Source organism: Gopherus evgoodei, chromosome 12 (assembly GCF_007399415.2).
Source record: "Gopherus evgoodei ecotype Sinaloan lineage chromosome 12, rGopEvg1_v1.p, whole genome shotgun sequence".
Classification (NCBI taxonomy): Eukaryota; Metazoa; Chordata; order Testudines; family Testudinidae; genus Gopherus; species Gopherus evgoodei.
This window is the reverse complement of record NC_044333.1, coordinates 4,282,813-4,302,840: the sequence shown is the minus strand read 5'-3', so window position 1 is coordinate 4,302,840 and position 20,028 is coordinate 4,282,813. Positions and strand designations below refer to the sequence as shown.

Genomic DNA, 20,028 nt, shown 5'->3' with positions numbered 1-20,028 from the left:
GGAAGGGATCGTCTCGCGCTGTGTGTTTGGACGAGGACCTGATCTTGGTTGAAGTCTCTAGAGATGATTGCAATCATTACCCCTAGCAGCATCTATGGCAGCCAGGATCTGCCTATGCTCGTTAATCCAGAGACTTCCTGCTTCATGCAGCACCTCCCACCCCAGCTACATGCCTTCACCTGGCTGAGTTACACAGCCCTTCCTCCCAGTCTGCTGCCCTGGCGCGAGATCCTCATTAACCAACGAGCGGACGTACCAGCGGCACTTTCCCATCCGGCCCAGCACACTCCTGGATCCGGGACACTGGACCTTGGTAGATGATGTCACGCACGAATCCCTGCAAGAGGAACGGCACCCGTTAACTCCGGGCAGCAGCTCCCAGGTGTCTTGTGCAATTCAGCAAAGCAGCTAGGGAAAGGCCAGGGCTGGTTAATGGATCCTGCCACCTTGGGGGTCACCAGTCTAGAGACTTGGCCATCTGCCTCCCAGCCTCTCCCGATACTAGGAGCAGCCCGAGCTCCAGGGCAGGGTACCGTGTGCCAGAGATGGGCCTCACACACAGCAGGGCTGTTAAGGGGATGGGCAGGCCTAGCATGCCAGTCCCCAAAGCATCCCGTGGGCAGGACCCAGCTGCCTCAGTTCCCTGTGGGGTAGCTGGTTCACTTACAGCCCTGTGTCCTTCCCTTCCTGGAGTGCTGCTGCCATCCTGCATCCTAGTAACACATCACACATGCCAGCTTGGGGATCAGGTGCCCCGCTGGACGTGGTGCTGAGGCATCAAAGTGGAGCCCTGGCTGGCCCTGCCTCTCCCCACAGCACCCATGTGCCTGGGAGCCCATTCGCTTTACCCCCGCTCTGTGCCCATGAGTGCTGCTCCCCAGCACCTCTCTCAGAGCTCCAGGACTCCTGCTCAAACCTCACAGTAGATCCCATGTGCAGGAGCCAGGGGGTCTAAGGAGTCGGCAATGGAGAATGGAGCCTTCCTCACTGGCTCAGTGTCACTCCCCTCCAGCAAGGCCCTCCCAGGCTTCGAGGCACGTCCTGAACTCACTGCTGAGCGCGGCCAAGAGGCCTGCGCCCGAGTGCGATGCTGGGCCAGGCGCCCTCGTGGAGCCGCAGAGAAGCCCCTTCGGGAGGCTGTTCCCCAAGCCTGCATGGGAAGCCGTGGTGGAGTTGGCAGAGCCGGAGTGGGCCAGGCAGTGGCTGGCTCAGCTCACAGGCCACTAGCGAGCAGCAGGCTGCAGGGCAGAGTCAGGGACCAAGCCATGGGCTCACCAGGGCCTGCACCTCTCCCGGCTGCCTTCGGGCCCCAGTCAGAAAGGCTCAGGGTACCCACATTAGTGATAACCCCATGGGAAAGCCCTGGGGCAGGCCAGCCCCCCTCCTGCCTCAGACCCTGAGTGTGGACTCCGTGGCCCAGAGGGGTGATGCTGGAGGACAGCCCCCAGGGGAAAGGCCCGGGGCCCGGAGGGGGGTGCCAGAGGACAGCCCTCAGGGGAAAGCCCGGGGCCCGGAGGTGGGTGTGTGCCGGGGGACAGCCCTCAGGGGAAAGGCCTGGGGCCCAGAGGGAGGTGCCGGGGGACAGCCCTCAGGGGAAAGGCCCGGGGCGGGTGTGTGTGCTGGGGGACAGCCCCCAGGGGAAAGGCCCGGGGCCCGGAGGGGGGGTGCCAGAGGACAGCCCTCAGGGGAAAGGCCTGGGGCCCAGAGGGGGGTGCCGGGGGACAGCCCTCAGGGGAAAGGCCTGGGGCCCGGAGGGGGGTGCCAGAGGACAGCCCTCAGGGGAAAGGCCTGGGGCCCAGAGGGAGGTGCCGGGGGACAGCCCTCAGGGGAAAGGCCCGGGGCGGGTGTGTGTGCTGGGGGACAGCCCCCAGGGGAAAGGCCCGGGGCCCAGAGGGGGGGTGCCAGAGGACAGCCCTCAGGGGAAAGGCCTGGGGCCCAGAGGGGGGTGCCGGGGGACAGCCCTCAGGGGAAAGGCCTGGGGCCCAGAGGGGGGTGCCGGGGGACAGCCCTCAGGGGAAAGGCCTGGGGCCCAGAGGGGGGTGCCGGGGGACAGCCCTCAGGGGAAAGCCCGGGGCCCGGAGGGGGGTGTGTGCCGGGGGACAGCCCTCAGGGGAAAGGCCTGGGGCCCAGAGGGAGGTGCCGGGGGACAGCCCTCAGGGGAAAGGCCTGGGGCCCAGAGGGGGGTGCCGGGGGACAGCCCTCAGGGGAAAGGCCCAGGGCCTGGAGTGTGGGGTGCCAGGAGACAGCCCTCAGGGGAAAGCCCGGGGCCCGGAGAGGGGTGTGTGCCGGGGGACAGCCCTCAGGGGAAAGGCCTGGGGCCCAGAGGGAGGTGCCGGGGGACAGCCCTCAGGGGAAAGGCCTGGGGCCCAGAGGGAGGTGCCGGGGGACAGCCCTCAGGGGAAAGGCCCGGGGCCTGGAGTGTGAGGTGCCGGGAGACAGCCCTCAGGGGAAAGGCCCAGGGCCCGGAGGGGGGTGTGTGCCAGGGGACAGCCCTCAGGGGAAAGGCCCGGGGGTGTGTGCCGGAGGACAGCCCCCGGGGGAAACACCCGAAGCCCAGCGGGGGGGTGCCAGAGGACAGCCCCCGGGGGAAAGGCCCGGGCCTGGCAGGGGGATGCCAGAGGACAGCCCCCGGGGGAAAGGCCCAGGGCCCAGCAGTGGGGTGCTGGAGGACAGCCCCCGGGGGAAAGGCCCAGGGCCCGGCGGGGGGATGCCGGAGGACAGCCCCCAGGGAAAAGGCCCAGGGCCCGGCGGGGGGATGCCGGAGGACAGCCCCCAGGGGAAACACCTGAAGCCCAGCGGGGGGGTGCCAGAGGACAGCCCCCAGGGGAAAGGCCCGGGGCCTGGCAGGCAGATGCCAGAGGACAGCCCCCAGGGGAAAGGCCCAGGGCTCGGCAGGGGGGTACCAGAGGACAGCCCCCGGGGAAAAGGCATTAGACACAGGGCCCTGACAGCACCACAGTGCTGAGCCAGGGAGTCAGCGGGCCATGGAGACTGGGGCTTCTCGAGGGGCCCTCCTGCAGCTCAGTGGGCACTGCCCCATCTGTGCCACTCCTCGGTGGTGGCTCCAACAGGCCACGTGCTCTCTGACAGCCTAGTCTCCCAAAGGGAAAGGCAGATCACAGCTCCCTCCCCACTGCTTGTGGCCTGGGAATGGGGAGGCTGGCCCTCTGTCCTGGGCCCCTTGACCCGGACACTCCTGGCGCTGTGCGGGAGGAATCACAGAGCAAGAGATCTCCATGTGAACATTGACAAACAGAACTTGGCAAGTTCACTGCCCCGGGCTCAGCACCCCTTTAAGAGAGGTGAACGGGAGCTCAGCCAGCGCATTGTCTGGGGCTCGGCGCCCCTTTAAGGGAGGTGAATTGGAGCTTGGCCAGCGCGTTGTCTGGGGCTCAGTGCCCCTGTAAGAGAGGTGAACGCGAGCTTGGCCAGTGCATTGTCTGGGGCTCAGCGCCCCTATAAGAGAAGTGAACGCGAGTTCAGCCAGCACATTGTCTGGGGCTCAGCGCCCCTTTAAGTGTTGGGCTCAGGGTACCTGCTGGTTAGTGAGGTAGATGCCGTGGTTTCTGGCATACGAGACGCTCCCCGGCACGGAGATCACTTTGGCACCTTGGAACCCTTCCCAGCAGATCTCTGAGAAAGAGGAGCAGACACCAGTGCACACCTTGCCCGGACACCTCCCACCCACCGCGGGGCTGGCAGGGTGGGCGAGGCTGGACTGGGGGCTTATCGCTAAGGGACGGGTACTGAAGCAAGGCTTCCATGTTAGCTAGATGGTTTGAGCACCGTTTGTTTAGCTGTGGGCGAGATGGATGCCCCACAACGCATGTGTCCCACTGCACCCCAGGCATGTGCAGCTGGGCCACCAAGCACCCAGCTCAGAAACGCCCACCCCTGCCCTGGGCTTCCTGGCCAACCCTGAGCACTTCTAGCTCCCTCGGCTTGCATGGGCATCTGGGCGCTGAGCAGCGGCCAGCTTGAGTCTGAGCAGTTTGCAGACAGGCTTGCTGGATGAGAAGGGGATGCAAGACAAGCCCAGTTTGGGGGTGCACTGGGAATGCAGACCACACTGAGCTGAGAGCCCCAGTCTGGGCACATGAGAGCTACCACCCTGCAGGCCTGGCCTGGCCCAGGGGGCAGAGTCACGTGCCCTTCCCCATATGGGGGATCCCCTTTGCTAACACCAAGACCCCGCCCCAGGCTGCTGCAGCGATGGATGCGGGACTCCAGTTCCTGCCCCAAAGACACTTTGCCAGCAGGGGGGAGGTGACTGCAGCCCAGACCCCACAACCCAGGCTGCAGGGGCACTTGTTTCACCCTTCCCAGTGCCAGCTGCCCACCAAGAGCCCCTGCTGTGGGTCAGTGGGTGGGAAACACCAGAGTCAGGCCTGCCGGGACAAAGGCAGGGGGAGGACTGGAGCACTGGGCCTCAGCAGGAGCAGGAGCAGGTGCAGGGCGGCCGTCACAACTCTGCTTTGCCTGCGGTGGTCCATCGCATCAGGCTGCTCTAACACACCCACAAAGTGCTCAGCGCTCACCTGGGGACCGCCTGGGAGACAGGCTGACCCTCTGTGGTATGCAGACATGGGCCATCACTCCGGCCAGTCCCCAGGCCGACAGTACCTGTCCCTGGAAGGCGGAGAGCCTGGGCTGTGGGGATCAGAGCACTGGGTCCTACCTCTCGCACACCCAGGGGCTGAGCGGCACCAAGGCATGCCCAGAGCTCATAGGAACAAGGGCTTCAAGCTGCCTCCTGCCCTTAGCCGCAGGCCCGCTGGGCACCATTTGCTGCACCCATCAGATGCAGACTCCCAAGGGTTCTGCCCTGTGCTCCATGGGGCAGGCCAGAGAGGCCAAGACAGCCATCGGCCAAACCTCTTCTCTCAGTGGCTACTGCCACCCTATGCAAGCCCTCTGGGGACTGCTGAGGCCAGGGTCCCTGTGGGGTGCCAGAGGCAGGATTTACCCCACCTTGGCGCCCCACGGAGCCCTCCCTTGCACCCTGCCCAGGCTGCGTTTGGCTATTGGGCTGATCTCCTCAGCTGTGCCCCGCTCTGATTTGGATCCCCTCCCCGGCATAGGGCAAGCACGTACCTGCTGCCAAGGGAATGGTGAGGAGCATGTCGGTGCTGCAGACCCACACTCCCGGCGGGGAGCCCCTGCACAGCTACAGAGGGACATACAAGAGGAGGTGAGGACATCCACTGGGATCCGAGCCTGGGCTGCACAGCACCAGGAAATCAGCACAGGGCCCAGAGTACATGCCCTCCCGACCCCAGAACGCCGCAGGGCCGGGCAGAAGGGAATTGGGCAGCTATTTACTGTCTGATCTTCCTAACCTCACCAGCAGGGGGTGCCCACCCTTTTCCCAGCTGGATCTCATCATTGCCCCAGGGCAAGGAGCCCAGGGGTCCCTCTCTAGGAGACCCCAGGCCCCAATGTGCTGTGTGACCAGGCCATGGGGATGGGGATGGGGATGGAGAGAAAGCAGTGCATGCTGGGACCAGGATGAGATTGTATGGGCTGAATGGGGCCCAGTCTTGCTCTCCTAAAGGAACCCAGCCAGCGCTTCCTCTCGCCCCCGCCTGGCACTGACCTGGTGCGTCATGGTCCCCAGCAGGCTGTCCAGGTTGCAGGTCAGCGCTTCGGCCGGGGCATCGGGGTCCTCCACAGGGAGGCAGGTGAAGGCCCGGCTGCAGTCATCGAAGGGGAAGTCGCGGCCCTGATGGGAGAAAGAGCTGGAGCACTGGTCAGTGGGAGACAGGGCAGAAAGGCTCCATCCTGCGAGAGGCCTTGTGTAGAAGAGACTTGGCCCCAAGCCCCGCTCTCATCCAGGAGCCGTGGCCTCTGGGCCTTTTGGCTCTCACTCCCAGCAATGTCACCCCGCATCAGATGCCCCCTGGGTGCTTTGCCTGGATCCCCACAAGCAGGTGCGCCCCTTCCTGGGCTGAGTGCCGGGGCAGGGGCTGGTTGGACAGGCATGGGCAGCTGCGTCTGCAGCCAGGCTGTGGATAGGACAGTCCAGGGCTGGGGATCAGGGGCAGCACTGAAATATGTGGTGGCTTTGAGAGGTGCCATGTAAAGGACAGCGGACACCAGCCCTAGGAGGGGATTATCGCCTTGCTGCACTGAGAGGGCAGGGGAGACCCAGGGTGAAATGTGTGGGAGTGGAATAAAGCTGGGGCACTCGCAACTTAGAGGGATGTCATCCAGCAGCCAGTGGGTCCATGTGGATTGTGTGACCCGTCCGCCCAGGGTCCCACAGCTCCATCCACATCCCGTGGAAGGCAGAGGATGGCAGCACGGGGACCTCAGCCGCTGCCACAGGAAAGCAGAGCCGTGGTACCGATTGGGTACCCGTTCTCTCACTGCAGTGAGATCAAGGGAGGAGCTCCCCATATAGATTCACAGATTGCAAGGCCAGCAGGGACCATTGTGATCAGCTAGTCTGACCTCCTGTTAGCACAGGCCAGAGACCTGCCCCACGATAATCCCTAATCTGACCTCCTGTTAGCACAGGCCAGAGACCTGCCCCATGATAATCCCTAGAGCAGAGCTTGAGCTAAAACTGGACGGTGACAGAGAATCCACCACGCCCCTTGGTAAATTGCTATAACGGATAATTACCATCACTGTCAAAAATACACATCTTAGTCCCAGCCTGAACTTGTCGAGCTTCAAATTCCAGCCCTTGGATCATGTCAGACCTTTCCCTGCTAGACTGAAGACCCAGTATTAAATCTTTGTTCCCCATGCAAGTACTTACAGACTGTGATCAAGTCACCCCTGAACCTTCTCTTTGTTAAACTGAACAGACTGAGCTGCTGGGCTCTGGCACTATATGGAAGATTTTCGAGCTCTTTAGACATTCTTGTGGCTCTTCTCTGACCCCTCTCCATCTGATCACCATCCTTCTTGAACTGCAGACACCAGAACTGGACACAGGATCCCAGCCCCGGTCACACCAGTGCCGAATACAGAGGTAAACGAACCTCTCTACTCCTGCTCAAGATTCCCGTTTATGCATCCCAGCATCGCATTAGCCCTTTTGGCCACAGTGTAGCACTGGGAGCTCGTGTTCAGCTGATTATGCACCAGGAGGCTTTGATTATATCAGTGGGGGGGTGCAGCCGTCTGGTCCCAGCGTCTTTGGGGTTTACACCCCCTCATAGACCTCCCTCAGATTAACGTTACCTGCAGTGGCCCGTGCACATGCAGTGGCATTTAGCAATGGTTTGCACGGCCCCTGGTACCAACGTGCTCCGAGGTTCAGGGGGCAGAGCCGGGGTGTCACTCCCCTCAGTGCCAGGCGGGCTGGGTTTGCTGCCAAAGAGGCTGATGGTGGGAGGTAATGTGACATGCGCCCTGGAAGTAGGAGCTTTGGATGAGGGAGGTGGCAGCTGGATGGCACAGCCCAACGTCCCACTCCCCCAGGTGGGGAATCGCCACCGGCAGCCAGGCTGGAGTTGATGATGCCCCCAGGCTGCAACCCCAGGAGGAGGGGCAGGGTGAACAATGCCCACTACTGCAGAGCAGGCCTGTTCGCAGCCCCACTGGGCTCTCACCATGTGCAGGATAAGGATCCGGGCCTCGCGCAGGACATCAGCGGTGACCACCTGGAGGAGCACAGAGGGAACCTATTAGCCGAGCTGGGGAACCAGCCCAGTTCTGACCAGCGTCCCCTTCTCCAGCAAACGCTATAACCCAGAACAGACTGTGCCAGCTTTATAGGGCCACAGACCTGGGGACTCCCTACCAGCCAGGCCTCAGTGTCTCCTGCCATCACCATCTGGGCACCTGGCTGCAGGCCCTTCCCCAAAGCAGCTACATGCTGCAGGCTGGCCCCTGCTCCCCAGATATGGCCCCCAAGAGTGGGCACGCAGGGGGCTGGGGCCATTTGGCCCACCTGGGTAGCTATACGCGCTAGTGAAGGGTATTATAGCTCTGCTTTGCTACAGCACCCTGCACCTGGGGGTCCCCATAGGCGCTGGGAGGTGCTGAGGCACCACGCCTATGGTGTGGCCAGCCTGTGCTGAATCAGGCATGGGGGAGGGGATGACTGGGGGTTCCCGGCTCCGTGGGCTGGGGGCAAGTGGGCTGGAAGGGAGGCACCTCCAGGGCGGGCAATGCCAGCACAGCCTTGCACAGGGAGACGAGGGCACTGGAGCCGCCCAGCCAGCTCATCTGGGTGCACACCCAGCAGCTACTCAGTACAGGTGCCACCTGGACGCAGCCCAGAGCCCGTCGTGCCACATCACTCACCGTGCAGCCTACCCTGGCGCTCAGGTGCTCGGCTGCCACCAGCAGGGCGTTGAGAGTGGCACCACCGCTGCCCACGCATGCTGCGGGGTCCTCAACAGTCAGCAGGAGGGGGTGTGGGCCCAGTGCACCCCGCCGCCACCGGATCTCCAGCTCTAGCAAACGAGAGCAGGGGCATTTGGTGGCGCTGAGTGACCGGGGGGGAGCAGGGATGTGCTGAGTGACCAGGCCTGGGGACGGGGGGCTCTGCAGGACCACAGCTCCCTCTCTGTGGGTCAGACCGTGGCAGATCCCTGCTGTCTGTTGGTGGTGGGGGATCTCTTGCCATACAGGCTCATCCTTGCCCCCTACAGCCCTGGGCCACAGTGTGTGGAAGGTGAAGCAGGGCCCTCCCGAGACAAACAGCCCCTCTCTGAGTGGGGGGGTTGCTCCCTGTGCTGCAGGACTACAGGGCACCTAGGAACCGTGTCTCCCTTTGCCTGTCACCCAGCCATAGTGGGGCCTGGACTCCTCCAGGGCCCAGACAGCCGGGGATCCAAACCGAGGGCAGACTGGGACCAGGCCCCCAGTCCAGGCAGCTCTCAGGGCTACTCAGTCCAGCCTAGGTCCCACCCATTGCAGCCAGGTCTCCCACGCAGGGCCAGGCAAAGCCACCCCCTCCTCCACCCCGCAGGCTGAGCCCCCAGGCACGGAGAATGTGACATCTGAGCAGCACATGGGCCCGCTGACCTGCAGCCTTCTCCTGTGCTGATAACAGAGCCACAGTCCCCTACCTCACCCTGTGGCCACAGCACACACTGCCACCTCTTGTCCTGAGTCCATCGCCAGGGATGCCAGCTCCTTGGGATGGCTCTGCCCCTCCAAGCCCTGCCCTAGTGCATGGGAACAGGGGTTAAAGCAGCGGTGCAGCCCGAGCATTTGGTTAGGTGCCAATGACACGCCACCTCAGCACGGATAGAGCAGTGTGTCTCTGAGAGTGCCCTAGGCTCTAGCACGGCTGCACTGGCATCGCTGAGTGAGCAGGGCTCCCAGGGTTGGAACAGCAGCGGGGATTCCCCTGGCAGAGCTGCACGCAGGGATACTGGGAGTAGAACAGCATGGGGGGCAGGGCTGCAGGTCAGGAATTCAGTGCATCAGGGCTGTGAGGGGGGCGGTCCTGGGGCTGGGATAGCAGGGGATTGCAGGTCAGATGGAGAGACACTAACACACCCATGGCAGGTGGGAGCCCAGGGCTGGGATACATGTGGCTGCAGGTGGGGATTGAGGGGCACCAACAGAGCTGCATGTGGGATTGGCAGGAGTCTGCAGATTGGGATCAATGAGCTGTGGGAGGAGGAAGCTTGCAGAGAATGGGCCCAGGCTACAGGTAGCGTTGGCCAGCGCGCGAAGCCAAAGTCCATCCCCAGATTGGCATAAAGTTCTGAGGGCTGGGAACCGCCCCTAGCCGGGCTGCGTCCATGTCAGCACCAGGCCCCTGGTACGCGAGCTGCGCCACTTGCCTTTCTGGAAGGCACACACACTGTCCTTGTGTTGGCAGGTGAGCACGATGACGGTCCACTCCACCCCTCCTGGCGCCATCCAGGTGCCCTGCCGCCCGCAGCTGGCTCTGCACAAGGGATGCAAAGGCTGCAGCATTTCCTCATCACCAACCCACCCCGCGCAAGGCACCGGCACCCCCAGGATGGGGCTCTTGTGTAACAGGCTCAGGGCCTGGCTGTGATCGGGGACCCCACTGTGCTGTGTGGCTGGTGATGGAGGGCTGCGTGACGCTGGTGAGTTGCAGCCACACAGGGCTAGGTTTGGTTCCCAACAGCCATTAGCCAGATAAACCTTATCTGAGGAGGAGACGCAGCAGCCTTGACACAACAGGGCTGCACAGCGGAGGCTGTTCTATACACAGAAACGGCGCCCCTAGCTGGACACTTTGTGACTGGCTCCGCTGGGGGCTCAGGAGGGTTGCGATCTGAGCAGAAACTGGGGCAGGAGCTTTAATAAATATGCTAGTCGATGAAATAGGCGGGGGGATGGCACAGCTCAGGTGACAGGAACCCAGTCTTTCACGTCTGGGCGCTGTTCAAAGCCAGGTCAGGAGAGACTCAAAGCTGTTCCCATCGGATGGAGTTTTGTGAAATAAATTGGCCCTGTAGATAAGTGTCTCCAGCCCAGTTCTCATCCACCAGCTCCTCTCTGAACGGACGCAGTGGCCTGAAGAATGGGTGCTCTTATCTAGGCTGCAAAAGTGACCCATCGTTGGCGGTGGATACAGCTGAACCGGTGCGGGACACAGCTTAGCTGCAAGCACAGCCAAAGCCACAGGGTAAAACCTGTTCTGAGGTTGCAAATGTGAGCCCAGCCTCCCCTCCTGCCCACAAACAGAGTGGTCTGACTCGACTCAGCAAGCACACAGGACCCAGGTCCTAGAACCTTCTAAGGAGGAGGATCAGAGCCCGAGTTCTGCTGAGACTGGAGTCCAAGCCTTTTCATGCTGCCGTGTGGATGCAGCTCACGCTGCAGACCCAAGTCAGGTCTGTGTAGCACTGTATGGACACGTTAGCATGGCTGGGAGGCTTGGGTCCAGCAACTGTAAACCCAGGTTTACAATGCAGTGTGGACGCTCAAGTGCAGGGTTGGCAACACCAAGTCCACAAGCCTGGATCCCACAGACCTGGGTTTACAATGCAGTATAGACGCACCCTGAGGATCTCTTTGGGGCAGGCAGGAAAACTCAACCACTGATTGGAGAACAGGAGCAAACTGCAGGCGGGAGGGGAAAACTGCAGATTCCAAGCTGTAATTATTTTAGCTCTATTTGCTTGTAAATTCTAGAAATTTGCTGTACATTTGGGAAGGAGACGTCGTGTTCTTCATACAGAACAAGCCCGGCTTTAAGTGCTAACCTTAACTTGCTCTCTAATGTGCCTCCTTCCACTGGGGACAAGAGAAAGCTTCCAGGGAGCACTCAATGGCACCTAACGGCAGGAAGCAGAAACACTGCAGTCTGGTCTCACTGCAGCTCCCACCTGCTTGATGAGCTCTGCTTTGGGCCCTGAGCAGTCACATGCGAAGACCTGCTTGTCCGCTCACACAAGCGGACTATGCCAGAAGAGTTAAAACTGTGCAATCCCTAGTGTGGATGCAGTTAGACCCATATGTGTGCGTACGGCAGCAGAGCTATTCCCATTTGGGAAGGGGAATGAGATGTGCTGGTGTAAGGCACCTTTGTGCTATTGTAACAGCATCCACACTTGGGCCAGTGACGGTATAAGCACGGCGGTTAAAAAAACCTGGAATGTTTATAAGAATCTGTGTGCAAATCAGGTGTAATGGGGTGTACTGGCCCTTTAAGGCGAGAGGGAGAAATCTGAAAGGCCACGCTACCCTGTTCCAGGGTTTTAGGAACAGACAAGTTTCCAGGGAGTGGCAGAGGCAGGTGCTGGGAGAAAGGAAGTGATCCCTGGGAAATGCCAGGCTACCTGGAATCAGGGGTCTTGGAGTGGAGGGTGGGGCAGGGCTCCCCTCCGCCTCAGCCAATCAAGATGAAACTGGGGAAAGAGGTCAGGCTGTAAGCTCCCCCTTCCCTTGCAATGGGGAAGATGTTAGCAGGGGAAAGTCTGCTGACCTCTCCAACCCAGGGGAAAGGCCCGAGGCGTGACCTGGCCTCCATGTCAGGGATGAAGGCTGTGCCCCGGCAGAGATGCTTGAGAGGAAAAGACTTCTGTCAGGAAGAGGTTTTGGTCTGTTTGAGTTTGAAAGACTTTGTTGCCACCAAGCCCATGGAGTGACCAGCCTGTGCTGAATCAGGCATGGGGGAGGGGGTGACTGGGGGTTCCCAGCTCCGTGGGCTGGGGGCAAGGAGGCTGGAGGGGAGGCACCTCCAGGGCGGTCAATGCCAGCACAGCCTGCTGAGGGCAACTTAATGGGGCCAGCTGGGAGGAGCTGCCTTAAAGGGCTGCAGCCTGCTCCACTGGGTATCACCCAAACCACTGGCACTGAAAATGTTGCAAGTGGCTTTTTTCCGCTCTTGATCTTGTCTGTCTAGACTGTGAGCTCTTCGGGGCACACCCTGCTTCTTGGTGTTTGTATCGCACCTAGCACAGTGGGCCCTGATGACTGCAGCCTCACAACAGGGGGACGAGCTTTTGCCCAGCTAGGTGCCACAATGGCAGCTTGCCAGGAAGCCCACTGATAAAGCAGACTGCCCCAGCTCTCGTCAAGAATATGGATCACACTTGGGATGAGATGGGACGCTGCCTGTTGGGATGTGCAGGCTCCAGCTGCTTGGTTCCAGGTTGGGACGGGTAGTCTCCATGGGCCAGCTACGAGGTGTAGAATTGCATGCTGGGATATTTAGTCCCCAGTGGCTGGCTGCTTGGCACAAAACGTAGCATGGGTATGTGTGCTTATGTGACCCCGAACTCCACTTTGCTATTGAAGAGAAGGGCAACCACAAGCTACAGCACAGAATTCCATCCAGCCCACAGCCTGCATTTCCACTATCCCCGTGTTATGGGCTGTTGAGACCCTAAGATGCTGCAGTGAAACTAGGAAATCTGTCCATCTGCCTGGCCTGCAAATGCCATCTCAAGGCAGGGCAGATAATCTCTTATCCTTGCAGCTTCCAGGAAAAACCCTCTTTCCTACAGAGCCCCTATGAATGCCAGACACCAATCGAAAGCTCTAATTGCTACTGGTCAAAGGGGGTTTGCTCTTTCCTGGTGACCAACGCCACACCTATCCTGTGGCTTACTCGCCAGGAACGGGCTCTGCAATGTACATGAGCACATATTCCCTTGGTCAAAGCACAGATGGCAGAAAGCGGTGGAGGAGTTTTTGGCCAATTCTTTTTGGGGGAACCAGATGGCATCTGACTCTCTTGCAATAACCTAGGGCAGGTCTACACTTAAAAAGCTGCAGCGGTGCAGATGCACTGTGGCACTTAGTGAAGATGCTACCTATGTTGAGGGGAGAGCATCTCCCATGGGCAAAGGTGCTCCACCTCCCCGAGAGGCAGCAGCTGTGGCGACAGGAGAAGCAGTCCCATCGACGGAGCACTGTCTACACTGGCAGTTAGGTCGGTAGAACTGCGTCACTCCGCGATGTGGATTTTTTCATACCATTGAGCAATGTAGTTAGACCAGTGTAAGTTTGTAGTGTAGACCTGGCCTGAGCTACAGACACCTAGCTACTTACTTACAGAGTCCCATCTGCCACACAATCTAGGTGCCAGAGACCAGTGACAGCGTGATCATACCTCTTAAATTAGAGCTGTGGAGGCGAATGGCACAACAAAGACATTAGCCACTAAAATGCAGACATAGGACTTGCTTACGGTGCTGGTGTAGCTCTGAGGATTTGAGTCAGACGAGGTAGGTGAGGTAATATCTTTTTTTGGATCAACTTCTGTAGGTGGAAGGAAGAAGCTTTTGAGATACACTGATCTGAAGAAGCTCCGTGTAGCTTGAAAACGTATACCTTCCACCAACAGAAGTTGGTTCAATAAAGACAAAAGGCTTATACTATGCGACTGGCATCTAATTTGCAGATTATGCCCCATCATGCAACAGTAGTACAGTAGAACCTCAGAATTATGAGCTGATGGCTCAACCACACCAGAACCAGAAGTATGCAATCAGGGCAGCAGAGACAAAAACGAAAAGGCAAAAGTAGTACTGTACTGTGTTAAATGTAAACTACTAAAGAAATAAAGGGAAAGTTTAAAAAGATTTGACAAAGAAAGGAAACTGTTCTGTGCCTGTTGCATTTAAAATTAAGATTGTTAAAAGCAGCATTTTTCTTCTGCATAGTAAAGTTTCAAAGTTGTATTCAGTCGACGTTCAGCTGCAAACTTCTGAAAGAACAACCATAATGTTTTGTTACGAACATTTCAGAGTTCCGAACAGCCTCCATTCCAGGGGTGTTCATACCTCTGAGGGCAGGTTCTTAGCTAGTAAATATTTAGCAAAGACAGATCACGATATGAAACAGATCAGGAACTTTCAATTGGTGTTTGGCATTCACAAAGCATACTGAGGATCTGTTGGCTCTGCTCCGTTGTCCAGGTGTATGTTCAAAAGGATTTCTCTCCAAAGCCAAGAAGTTTCTTGGAAAACCCAGGTGGTTTGCAGAATTCAGAAGGCTCAGAATCAAATTTAATCTTATACTATCTTGGAAATGCTTGTACTTGCACATTGTGTCTGTAATGTATTGTGCAAGCAACACGATTTAATTTGTTTCTACACAGACTCATAGACTTTATAGCCAGAAGGGGCCATCATGATCATCTAGCCTGACCTCCTGCACATTGCAGGCCACAGAGCCTCATCCACCACTCCTGTAATAGAACTCTGGCTGAGTTATTGATTATCCTCAAATCTGATTTAAAGACTTCAAGTTACAGAGAATCCACCATTTACTCTCGTTCAAACCAGCAAGTGACCCGTGACCCACTCTGCAGAGTAAGGTGAAAAACCCCAGGGTCTCTGCCAATCTGACCTGGGGAATAATTTCTTCTCACCCCAAATATGGTGATCAGTTGGAGCCTGAGTATGTGGGCAAGACCCTCCAGCCGGACAGCTGGGAAGAATTCTCTGTAGCAACTCAGAGCCCTTCCCATCTAGTGCCCCATCTCCAGCCCTTGGAGATATTTGCTACTAACAGTCACAGATGGGCCACATACCACTGTAAGCAACCTCATCGTACCATCCCCGTCAGAAACAAGCTTATCTCCAGAAGAGGGTAGACACATCAAATGGAGCCTGTCCTAAGAAACCACCAGGCTTTATTGTTTCTCCACTTTCTAGACACACAAAACTCTCAGCCCTCCTGTGAAAAAATCTAGGTCATCTAGCCCAATGGGAAATGTCTTGTTCTAAGAAGTATTCTAATCAGAAATACCACTAGAGGCACTCCAGACACTATCGTGCACATATCAGTACATTGCAATAGTCACTGCCAACTTCCCTGACTCAAAGCAAAGAACTATGGGGCTAAAAGAAGGAAGAAAGCCATTGAATTATAAGGGGATAAAGTCCAGAATATTTCACCTGCCCCAGAAAAGTAATCCAAGGTCCAACTGGTGCTATATAAATAAGATAAAGGTTGTTAGCACCTTGGATGCTGGCCCAATGCTCAAAAGCACTGGATCTCACAGAGCAATGCACAAAATGCATGCAAGTGCACCACCAATCAAGCGTAAGTGCTTCCCCTTCCTCCACTGTACCTCTAGATCAGTGGTCCCCAACCTTTTCCGTGGGGTGGGCGCTGGATGACTAGCTGCTGAGGACCGTGGCTGCCGGACAAGCAGACACCGAAATGCAGCCGTGAAGGAGCGTCGTCAAGAGGCATCGCCACCGAAATACACTTCTTGACATTGCCACTTCTCAGCGGCATTTTGGCAGCTGCTTCTCTGGCGGCCAGTAGGTGGGCGCCATGGCGCCCGCGGGCACCATCTTGGGGACCCCTGCTCTAGATGGTTTTGGCCAGCACGTGGCATTGCAATACCTCGCAAATCAACAACCTATGAAGAAACATGCCTGGGAGAAATCCAGCGCACAGTGGCTGGCAGATCAACGGTGAAAGCAGCACATTTCAGACCACCCGAGAAACTCAACACAACTTCTGTAATCAGCTGAGCAACTCATGCTCAGGTGTCTGTCCCTTATTCGCTCTACTGGAGGGACAGCTTCCTCCCACTCATGGTAGATGAGCAAGACACAAGGCAGCCAGAAGACTCATTCTGCAGCCACCTCCTCAAGCAGACATGATGGAAGCTGCTTCCTCTAGAGCAAAGGTCCCCAAACTATTGGGGTGTGGAGGAATGTTCAGGGGGGCACAGTGGGCTCGGGCCAGCTCCTACAGGGGGCAAGGAGGGCGCGCCACCCAGCCCCACCCCTAGGCACAGCTCCTGGCTCCATGCCTAGCCTCGGCGTGGCTCTGCACCCAGGGCCTAACTGTGGCTCCGCCCTCATCCCCACCCTCGGCCCCTGCTCCCTGCCCCAGAGCCATCCCCTGCTGCGGCCCAGGCCTTGGCCTCCATACCCCTGTCCATGTCCTGCTCCCAGCCCCGGATCTGGGGGAGGGAGGAGACATGGACAGGGATAAGTGGGGGTGCGACCCTCAAAAGTTGGGGGCCACTGTCCTACTCCATCGTCTCTGGTCTTGGGCTGCCCCTGCTGTCAGAAGTTGTTTTTTTCACAGCCACGCCCCCGGTAAATGTGAATATTCTCCGTTTCCATAGCGCCTCCCACCGGGTCTCAACGTGCTCAGCCCCATTTGACAGACCGAGAAATGGAGAGAGGGGGCGTGACCAACCCAAGGACACACAGAGAAGGAGCATCAGAGCTGAGAGCAGAACCGTGGACTCCTTAATGCTCCTCTCTGCCCACTAGACCCTTCTCCCACCCAGCTACAAGCACCTGCTTCAAACCCTGCCTCTCTCCTGCAGGCACCTACTATTATTTCATTCCTCTCCTGGCTCCACCTCCTGTCATGTCCCCTGGCTGACAAGTGACCTGTCTTGTGAGACGCTGACGTGAATGAGATGTTCCAAAATTGTAACCAATTGGAGAAGTGTATCACTAATGGTCCCTCAACATGAGGCAGTTGCCATCCCCCATAAACACAGAGGGTGAACTCACGGGCCCTCGAAATCAATGGAAAGGTTCCCATTGACTAAGTGTACAGAGGGGTATAAACAACATCCAGCCCTGAACAGCTGGGGAGAGGGAGGAGCCAGCTTGTGATTCCATATGTGTCCTCCCTTGCCCAGAAGCTGGTGAGAGAACAAAGGCCAAGTTCACATTCCCACCAGTGACTCTATCCTCGGATCTACCAGGAGTCCACAAGCACATCAGCAAACCCAGGGATAATGCAGAATCATTTGATCCTGTGGACTTTCAATAGCCTTCAACAGTGCACCAGGAGGAGGGCTTCTGTTCAACGGTACAAACCCTGCGCTGCATTTCAGAATGGATTTGAAGAAGAACAGACATAGAAAGATTGTGCTGAAAATAGCTTGCAGGGGACAGCAGGGCTGGTAGACCCTAGAGACCCACCCATCGCTGCTGCAAATTCCTCTGCAGGGCACAGGGCTTCAGAGAAGGCTTGGTTTTGCTGTAATTTAAGGGAAAATGCTTGGAAATGCTCCTCAAATAGGGTTTTCATTATTAATAAATGGGATTGAACGTATCACAGAATAAGCCCTGAGAATCTAGGGACCGAATGGCTAGGCAGAAGTTCTGCAGAAAAGGACCTAGGGGTTACAGTGGACAAGAAGCTGGATATAAGTCAGCAGTGTGCCCTTGTTGCCAAGAAGGCTAACGGCATTTTGGGCTGTATAAGTAGGGGCATTGCCAGCAGATCGAGGGATGTGATCATTCCCCTCTTTTTGACATTGGTGAGGCCTCATCTGGAGTACTCTGTCCAGTTTTGGGCCCCACACAAGAAGGAAGTGGAAAAATTGGAAAGAGTCCAGTGGAAGGCAACAAAAATGATCAGGGGGCTGGAGCACATGATTTATGAGGAGAGGCTGAGGGAACTGGGAGTGTTTAGTCTGCAGAAGAGAAGAATGAGGGGGGATTTGATAGCTGCATTCAACTACCTGCAAGGGGGTTCCAAAGAGGATGGATCTAGGCTGTTCTCAGTGGTAGCAGATGACAGAACAAGGAGTAATGGTCTCAAGTTGCCGTGGTGGAGATCTAGGTTGGATATTAGGAAACACTATTTCACTAGAAGGGTGGTGAAGCACTGGAATGGGTTACCTAGGGAGGTGGTGGAATTTCCTTCCTTAGAGGTTTTCAAGGTCAGGCTTGGCAAAGCCCTGGCTGGGATGATTTAGTTGGGGTTGGTCCTGCTTTGAGCAGGAGGTTGGACTAGATGAGTTCCTGAGGTCCCTTCCAACCCTGATATTCTATGATCAGGGGGAGAAACTCACTCAATACAAGACACTCTTGCTGCAAAGAGTGTCCAGAATGTAACTAAACAACCTATGATGAATGTCCCATAGGTTCCTGCTCCCAGGAAATGGAAGGGAGGGTGTGTTTGTGCATATCCAACGTAAGGAGTGCAGAGAATGCTGCCTCTACATCTCTATGCACATGCGAAAGGAACATCTGTCATATGTCAGCATATATGTACACAGGAGCGGCACCCACAGGCCTGCATGTGTGTAGGGAGCAAGAGCAGCAGCAGCTTCCCTCCCACATACACACAACAGCAGCATAGGGCTGTGTGTGAGGAACACCTGCTCTACACCTGCGTGCATGGGATGTCAGCTGCCTTTCAGCTCGAGGGTGCCACCTTTCCGTGGGCATCTGCCTGCTCGTGGGGATCAGACGCCCGGTCTGGTTGCTTTAAAGCTAGTCCTTCTGAGCCAGCTTCGCCAGTCCCCTCTGGCTCCTTTAAAGGAGCCGAGAGCAGGCGTGAGAGCCCGCTGGGGAGTTCCCAGCAGGTGCAGGGCTGTCCCAGCTGTCCCTAGGCAGTACCCCGCCCCGGGCATAGGGGTGCGGCCGAGCTGTTCTCACCCCCCCAGCTGCCACCCTGGGCGAGCTGTCCCAGCCCTGGGGCAGTTCTACCCCCAGCAAACGCCACGTCGGTTCCTGCTTAGCTCGGCTCCAGCGCGGGGCGCGATGAGGGCCCGGAGAGGCGCCGATCCCAAGCTCGGGGGCCAGCGGGGCCCGAGCAGGAAGCCGGCCCTGCCCCAGCACTGAGGCCCCGAAGGGAACATTGCTCCTTCTCCCATGCCCCGAGCCCGGCGGGGGAAGGGAGCAGCCTGCGCCCGGGGGTTGCACCAGCGCGCCCGGCGTGGCCTGCCCCGAGCCCCACGCTGCAGGCTGGGCTGGGCTGGGCTTACCTGCTGCCGCGGGACGGTGCTTCCCAGAGCTGCCCCTTTAACGCAGCCCCTTCCCCGCCAGCCGCGCCTCCTTGGTGCATGCTGGGAGTTGTAGTTCGTTATCCCGGCCGGGTCTAAAGGAGACTCATCGGCTAATTGCTTCCGCCCTGGGTTCCAGAGCTGGCACGCGCCATGCAGGGCTAAACTACACTTCCTAGGGTGCATTGCGCCCCAACCCGCAGGCCCGTTTCACGTTCTGGAATACAAGCTGCCAGGAACACTATCCCTGATGATGCCACAGCACAACTGGCTGCTGAGCTCTGTGCCTTTATACTTACACACCACTATTTCAAATTTGATGACAATATATATCTCCAGATCAGTGGCACTGCTATGGGCACCCGCATGGCCCCACAATATGCCAATATCTTCATGGCCGACCTGGAACAACGCTTCCTCAGCTCTCGTCTACTCACACCCTTCTCTATCTACGCTACATTGATGACATCTTCATCATCTGGACCATGGGAAGGAGACTCTGGAAAAATTCCACCATGATTTCAACAGCTTCCACCCCACCATCAACCTCAGCCAGGACCAATCTACACGGGAGGTCCACTTTCTTGACACCACAGTGCAAATAGTGATGGCACATTAACACCACCCTATATCGAAAACCCACCGGACCGCTATGCCTACCTTCATGCCTCCAGCTTCCATCCCTGGCACATCACATGATCCATTGTCTACAGCCAAGCACTGAGGTACAACCGCATCTGCTCTGACCCTCAGACAGAGGACCAACACCTACAAATCTCCACCAAGCATTCTCAAACTACAATACCCGCACGAGGAAATAAGGGAAACGATCAACAGAGCCAGACGGTACCCAGAAGCCTCCTACTGCAAGACAAACCCAAGAGAGAAACCAACAGGACTCC

The 20,028-nt window shown here is 57.8% G+C and overlaps 1 protein-coding gene across 8 annotated transcripts in view; it reads right to left on the bottom strand.

The window, feature by feature from the left end:
• The window catches only part of FCSK (fucose kinase), a 38,351-nt gene extending 19,139 nt beyond the window's left edge, over positions 1–19,212 (bottom strand). For 3 of the 8 annotated variants that reach the window (XM_030581540.1, XM_030581542.1, XM_030581546.1), the window contains exons 1-8: positions 19,109–19,212; positions 9,759–9,865; positions 8,263–8,414; positions 7,566–7,616; positions 5,597–5,722; positions 5,095–5,167; positions 3,536–3,633; positions 257–337 (exon numbers count right to left, since the gene is read on the bottom strand). In XM_030581540.1, the coding sequence (XP_030437400.1) occupies positions 257–337; positions 3,536–3,633; positions 5,095–5,167; positions 5,597–5,722; positions 7,566–7,616; positions 8,263–8,414; positions 9,759–9,865; positions 19,109–19,188 (768 nt within the window). In that variant the 5' untranslated portion in view covers positions 19,189–19,212. Of the gene's footprint in view, positions 1–256; positions 338–3,535; positions 3,634–5,094; positions 5,168–5,596; positions 5,739–7,565; positions 7,617–8,262; positions 8,415–9,758; positions 9,866–19,108 lie in introns of those variants that run through there. The other 5 variants (XM_030581543.1, XM_030581547.1, XM_030581548.1 and 2 more) reach the window with 5 other exon arrangements.
• Positions 19,213–20,028: the final 816 nt, after the last annotated feature.